The sequence below is a fragment of the Podarcis melisellensis genome (assembly GCF_964234715.1).
Source record: "Podarcis melisellensis genome assembly, chromosome: Z".
In the NCBI taxonomy this organism is placed as follows: domain Eukaryota; kingdom Metazoa; phylum Chordata; class Lepidosauria; order Squamata; family Lacertidae; genus Podarcis; species Podarcis melisellensis.
Genome location: NC_138547.1, coordinates 47451475 through 47458739, shown reverse-complemented (window position 1 = coordinate 47458739; position 7265 = coordinate 47451475). Strand labels below are relative to the sequence as shown.

The 7265-nt window shown below is 46.5% G+C and overlaps 1 protein-coding gene across 1 annotated transcript; it reads right to left on the bottom strand.

The window, feature by feature from the left end:
• Positions 1-4373: 4373 nt before the first annotated feature.
• AGTR2 (angiotensin II receptor type 2) lies at positions 4374-7064 on the bottom strand. Its single transcript, XM_081896693.1, has 2 exons — positions 6832-7064; positions 4374-6151 (listed from the first exon to the last, which is right to left on the bottom strand). The coding sequence occupies exon 2, from the start codon at positions 6064-6066 to the stop codon at positions 5002-5004; it is 1065 nt and encodes a 354-aa protein (XP_081752819.1). The 5' UTR covers positions 6067-6151; positions 6832-7064; the 3' UTR covers positions 4374-5001.
• Between the last annotated feature and the right edge of the window lie 201 nt (positions 7065-7265).

The following is a 7265-nucleotide window of genomic DNA, read 5'->3' as shown; positions in this document are numbered from 1 at the left end:
CCTTCCGTGAAACTCCTGCAGCCAATGGGAAGCTGCGCACACCTCCTTTGCGCCCGAAGGAGTGCAAGAAATAGCGTTTGCACTCCGGCCCACCGCGGTGTCTGCAAGACCGTGAACTGGCCCAAGCCACAAAAACTTTGCCAACCCCTGCTCTAATTGATTAAGCCCATGGACACGTGAAAAAGTAGATGCAACCTTTGGAACTAATGGAATATAGTGCATATTAAGCTCACATCTCCATGTTTTTTGATTCTCAAAAAGCCTTGTTTGCAGCCCCATTATCCCAAAAAGCATGTGAGTAAAGTTTTTTGTTTTTTAAATGGGGCAGTATACCAGCATACAGCTCTTTCCTACTGTTTTCACTGTCCAATAACATTATTTGATGTACCACACCACACCCACTGGGTTGAATGAGATTCATTGCATTATTATTATTATTATTATTATTATTATTATTATTATTATTATCATTATTATTATTAGAATTTATATACCATCCTATACCTGGAGGTCTATTGCTGATCAAATGCTGATCAAAAAGGCACAATTCCAAAATGCAAGAGGTACTGCAGTGTGAAAGGAACATTAGAAAATGGGACAGAAGTACTCGCATTAGAATCAGGAAATTAGCATAATATTCTCCACATCCAAATGCGCCTTTTGTTCATAGAAAATAACCTTGTTTCTCTTTATTCCAGTTTTCCACCTATAGTACCAGGAACCTGTCTGCTTTGCCTGTGAATGCAAAGAGACCTGGGTAAGAGACAAGTTTTTTGCTTCCAGAGACAGGATATCCACCACTGTCATGCACCTGGTTCCCAGCATGTTGGTGCAACCTGAGTCCTGCATAGCCCCTAAAAGGACCTTGTGGGAATGTCAGCTAACTCTCCTGACATTCATCTTGAGACTGGGACCAGATGCAGAATCCATGGCTTCAATATCAGGCAACAGCGTGTCAAGCAAATGTTATCCCACTTTCCAATGCATCTCCCCATCAGTTTACTTATCCCGAAAAGTACAATTCTGGTGAAGCAGGTTTCTCATGCAAAAGTTTTGAATCAGGTTTAATTGTGCAACATGAATTTGCCAATGTGTGATTGGATCCCACCAAGAATAGAGACTGTCTTGAAGAAAAGTGCAGCCAAAAACAATCAAGGGACTGGAGCATCATACCTATGAGGGGAGGGCTTTTGAGTTTTTAAAAAAGGTTAGTGTGGGTACCTATGAGGGGAGGGCTTTTGAGTTTTTAAAAAAGGTTAGTGTGGGTGGGTGGGTGGGTGCAGATGTGGAAGCACTTTCCTCCCTCCCTCCCTCCCTCCCCCCCCTCTCATAATACCAGAACTCATGGACTTCAATGAAGCTGAATGCTGGAAGTTTCAGGACAGATAAAAGAAAGCACTCACTCCCACAGAGTATAGTTAAACTATTGCCCTCAGCTGTAAAAGAGGATTAGGCAAATTCATGATGAGGATGTCAATGGCAGTCTTCTCCCTCCACTTGCTGCCTCTGAATAACATTTGCTGGGAATCACAAGCGGGGAGAGTGCTTCTCTTGAACTCAGGTCCTGCTGGTGGGCTTCCCTTTGGGGCATCTGTTGAGCCAATGTGATAACAGGATGCTAGATGGGCCTCTGACCTAGAATCATAGAATCATAGAATTGGAAGAGACCACAAGGGCCATCGAGTCCAACCCCCTGCCAAGCAGGAAACACCATCAGAGCACTCCTGACATATGGTTGTCAAGCCTCTGCTTAAAGACCTCCAAAGAAGGAGACTCCACCACACTCCTTGGCAGCAAATTCCACTGTCAAACAGCTCTTACTGTCAGGAAGTTTTTCATTAGCTAGAATGCTCATTGTGTTAGCAGTTCTTCTGTACACATGGGATGTGTTACTAGACATTTCAAGGAGTAGAGAGTGATCAGTGAAGAGGCAGAGAGAGGCAGCAATTCCTTGTCTCCTTTCACAGGAGGACTATAGCCCTCTGTGGAGAAGATGTCTACTTGCAAGAAGTCTACTCTAACCAACATTCACTTACTAAACGCTGCTCACTCTGCATATGAAAGGGTTTCAATAGGCAAATGACCCATTTACACTTTAATGGAGATATTGCAATGCCAGTTACCAGATCTTTTTAACTGGAGAAGCCAGGGATTGAACCAGGGACCTTCTGCGTGAAGAGAGCTATAGTCCTCCAACACAGCTTCACAGAGAGGTAACTGTCTTAATCTCGTTCAGCAAAAGCAACATAGTTATTTTCTAGCACTCAATAGGTGTTATGTATTGCAGCATAAGCTTCTGTGGACCAGAGCCCACATCACCAGAAGTTTCTTGTCCACAAGAGCTCTGGCCACAATCACAGTGCAATCCTAGAAAATACATCTACTCAGAAGTAGGCCCCATTCCATGTTCTCCCTCCACTATCAGGAACAGTTTTGCCTTCGAATGGCAATTTCTTGTATGCAAGCAGGGAGATGCCCTGTTTGTAGGCATCCCATTAGGGTTCACCACTTTGAGAATAGGATGCTGGGCTAAATAGGCCTTTGGCCTGATCCAGGTGCAGGGTTCCTATTGCCTTCTTAATAGGACTTACTTCTGAGTAACCATGTTTAAGATTGTGTTGCAAGTGTGTTTAGGACAGTAACCTAAGTCTTCAAAGTGCCAGCACCATCTCAGCAATTGAAATCACTGAGCTTAAGTGCATGCTGGATCATGTCCAAAGATGATGATGCTATGTGTGGCTGGTGCTAGTCCTAATGTTGCAGAAAGGCCTTTCGTAATGATCAGAAGGCTGTGTGTGTGTGTGTGTGTGTGTGTGTGTGTGTGTGTGTAAGCAAAGAAGAAGGAGCCAAAAGAGAGGTGTGTCCAACTGGCTGGAGACATGTGGCAACAAAGCTGTGCATTCCTCTACAGATGCAGTAATAAATCACGTCTGCATGGATGAGTAGCCTGGATGGAGCCAATACTTTGCTGCTGCAATGTGTTCAGTGAGGAGGGGAGAACATGCTGTCCTCAGTGGTGTTTACTAGTTGTGCACACAGTAGATAAACAAGCAACTTTTCTGACTGTTTTAGAAAAAAACAACCTCCCTCCTCTGAATGCAGGTCGTTAGACTTTCTTCTCATTAAAAGGTGCCACAGATAAATGCAGAGGCTGACATCATAGCAGCTGCTCATTATGCTCCTCAGAGCAACTTCTTGATTCTGAGTGACAAAATTAATTCTCAGGGTCCAAAGAAGACACATCATTAAACACATCTTTGCACTTAATGTGCATGCCTTTTTTAAAAAAATACACAAATGGCAACATGGGCATAGCCAGGATTTTTGTTAAGGGAGGCAGACCTTTTGTTGGGGAGGGACAGAACCTTAGTTTGCTATGTATTTTTATCGATATTTGTTGATGGGGGGGCAGCTTCCCCTCCCTGGGCCCCCTTGGCTACGCCCATGAATAGCAGGCTGCTAGCAGTAGGGGCGTAGATAAATAGGTACCACTCTGGCGGGAAGGTAAACGGCGTTTCCGTGCACTGCTCTGATTCGCCAGAAGTGGCTTAGTCATGCTGGCCACATGACCTGGAAGCTGTACGCCGGCTCCCTCTGCCAGTAAAGCGAGATGAGCGCTGCAACCCCAGAGTTGGCCACGACTGGACCTAATGGTCAGGGTTCCCTTTACCTTTACCTAGCAGTAGGGGCAGGGAGGGGGCTGATGATAATCGGGATTGCAGCAGATGGGGTGAAGAGTTAAACTTTAGCACTTTCTTCCTCTACTGTGGTCCGTGTTGGTTGCAAGGTAAAATAAAATAGCTATAAAGGAAAATCTCTGGATGCCAAAATCTAGGTTTAGGGCAAGTCCTCTTTGGTGAGAGAATCCCAGCAGAGATTTAATATCACAAAATATACAACATTAATTTCAAAGGATGGCTGTGTTTCATTTCCCTCCCCCCAGAAAGTGTGAATTAGGGAGGTTTGCTTTTAAATGAGAATTTAATTGAATTTCTCCTCCCATCCCCGGAAGGTATGTATATCTATAGCTCAGGATAACATCTCAAGCATCTGATGAAGTGGACTATATTCAGGGCCAGCTCTACCATGAGGCAGAGTGAGGCATCTGTTTCAGTTGGCAGATGGGAACAGGGAGTGCAGGGGTGAGGCCTGGCATCCTCACACCCCCAACAAACTTGCTGCCCCCAGGAAATGGGGGAGGCATTGCCCCATTGTCAATGTGGGTACTAAGATTCAGCAACCACTATAGCTGGCTTCTGTAAATGGAATGGGGTAGATGGAGAGCCATTTTATCCCTTGCCTCAGGCAGCAAAATGTATTGGACCAGCCCTGACTGGTCCATGTAAGCTGAGGCCATAGTAGACCCAGTGGTATTTAAGATTCCACAAGACTCTTTATTGTTTTAGCACATCCAAAGCAAGAGGGCTGTCTGTGCACTTGCTCTACACACTATGGCTGCCATACGTCCGGATTTTCCCGGACATTACCGGAATTTCAAAGGCAGAAATGACTACATACTGCGCTCTCTCTCTCTCTCTCTCTCTCTCTCTCTCTCTCTCTCTCTCTCTCTCTCTCTCTCTCTCTCTCTCTCTCTTCCTCCCTCCCTCTGGCATTTCCTGTAAACCAGCTTTCCCCCCTGATGGCATCTAGAAGCCAGAAGGGCTGCCCTTTCGTCACAAACAGCTACTGGGTTTGTAATGTCACCCAAATGTTTACTGACGGTAAGTCAAACCCTGTCCCATCCCCCCCCACACAATGTATAAAAACAAAACACAGAGCAAGTAAAATGCATGAAGAAGTCAAAATTAGTTCAAGAAATTGAAAGCACAGTCTTTGCTGGACAGTTTGTTCCAGGAGATGTGTAAAAAGCAGGCGAGGAAACTGAGCAAGAACGCAGCCGCCTCCTCCTCCTCCAAGTTTCCAGATGCTGCTCACTCACTCAGGGCACCCACGGTGGGTGTGTCTGTGGCTTCGCATAGACTCTGCTTTGGTCTGTCCCCATCAGGGACTCCGTGATTTTGGGGGAGCAAGTTTTGCTGGGGCAAAGGTTTTCCCCTTGAACTGATAGAGCCTCAGCTTGAACAAATGTTGGAGTTTCTCCTGGAACTGGCTGCTGATGACATAGTACAACAAAGGATTGATGCAGCTGTTAGCGAACCCCATGGAGAGCCCAAACGGTAGGGCTGCGTCGATGACAGAGGTGACCCAGCAATTGTTGATCACATCCATCCAGGAAAGGGCATCCAGGAAGGTGAGGATGTGGAAGGGGAGCCAGCAGACCAAGAAAGCCACCACCACAGTGGCCACCAGCTTCAGGACTCTATCCCTCATCTGCTGGTTCTTCCCAAACCCCTGAGCTCTCATCAGGTGCACCCTGATCCAAAGGTAGCATGTGATAATGATGATGAGGGGGACCAGGAACCCAAGGATGTTCTTCATCAAGGCTGTTCCAGCTGACCAGCTGGAGTATTTCTCTGATGGGTAAGCCATGATGCAGGCTGTCACACCTAGCTCCACGATGTATTTGGTGTTGCGGAAGTAGAAAGTTGGCAGGGAAGTTAGGGCCGCCAGTCCCCAGACCAGAAGCGCAGTCTTGGACGCTTGCTGCAGTGTCCCTTGCTGGGACTGGAATGGGTGGGCAACTGCCTGGTAGCGGTTCAGGCTTAGGCAGGTGATGAAGAAGATGCTGGCAAACATGGTCAGGCAAAGGACCGAGCTGGTGATTTTGCACATCACTGGGCCAAAGAGCCAGTTGTACCCATACGTATAGTATGCAGCCCAAAAAGGAAGTGTGGTCAGGGCCAGCAAGTCCGCCACAGCCAGGTTGACGATGTAAATGCTGGAGACTTTCCTCGGGCTCCGCTGCCAACACAGCACTGCTACCACCATGCTGTTCCCCACCACTCCGAGGATGAAGATGATGCAGTAGAGGACTGGGATGAGGACAAACTGGTAACTGGAGACAAAGATAGGGCAGTGGGAGGAGACATTGGCTGGAGAGGAGTAAAGATCTTGCAAAGGCTGCTCAGTGGGGCTGAGGGTGGAGTCGTTGTCCCTGGAATGCATGCTGGTGTCCAGGATGGAGTTTTGGGGTGCAGTGAGCTCTTCTTGGCAACTGGAGTCTTGTGTGTCACATCATCCAATAGCTAGCCTATTTTTATTTTTTTTAAGAAAGAGAAAACACAACAGAATCACAAGCTGCATACGTGCAAACTACATCCTTGGCCTTCCCAGTTTACTCATGAAGGAGATGAAACCAGGAAATGGCATTCTAAGGAGTCAGAGCATCGTTCCCTCTAACATGGTATGTTGTCTTCATTGACAGGCAGTGGCTTTCCAGGTTTCAGGTAGGGGACATTCTGGAGGTGCCAGGGATTGAACCTGGGACCTTCTGTGTGCAGAGCTACAGCACTCCCCCAGGATGCAGGTGCATTCCAGGTCTACTATTGCTTAAGATCTGATCTGCTGGAAGAGATCAAAAGTCAGTCGAGTCAGCTCCCCAGAGGTCCAGACAATGGTCACTTTCCCAGCTCTGTGTGGAGATGTCATGGTTGAAACCTGGGTCACTCTGTATGCAAGCAGACACTGAGCCACAGCCCTTCAATTGAAAGGCTGCAGAAGGATGTTTATTTTAAAACAGAAATCACGAAGGAACCATATTGAGCTTGGATGAAAAAGTTTGTGTGTGTAAAATACCCTTTAAATCTTCACTGTTATTATTCAGACATTTCTATACAGCAAACCTCCCCTCCATGCAAAGCAGTTTCTTCACACAGTGCTAGATAACATAAAGCCTTATGGGAAACACAAAGAAGACAGGTGGTTACTTACTCTGGGAGTGCTTGAACTCAGGCTGGTTACACACCAAGTTGTGTCCACCCTCAGGCAGGAGCAAAACCTTCCAGGCAAAACCTTCCCTTCTTTCTCTGGCTGCTTTGTGAGAGTTGGTTTTACATCACTCCAAGACTGAAACATGAACACCATCGAGAAAGTCTTTGCATAGCTTCCCGCTTTGTATGAGAGGAGCATTGGGCTGGTAGAGAGCATACATGTGTCTCTCAGTCTCTACAACCAATGAGGCAAAAGACTGAAGGAGGGAGGGTGTTTAAGTAATCCATTCCCAGTGCAGTTGTTTGGAGAAAGAATGCTCCCCCTCCCAGCTTACCCTTCATAAAGTTTGGCTAGAAAGTGTGCAGCTATTTCTTCCTGCAATCTGAAAAGAATGTGTGCGAAAGAGGGATGGAAAATAAGCAAAATAAACTAGC

Excerpts from the sequence above, each read along its gene's own strand:
- AGTR2 (XM_081896693.1), bottom strand. The coding sequence starts at position 6,066 with ATGCATTCCAGGGACAACGACTCCACCCTCAGCCCCACTGAGCAGCCT.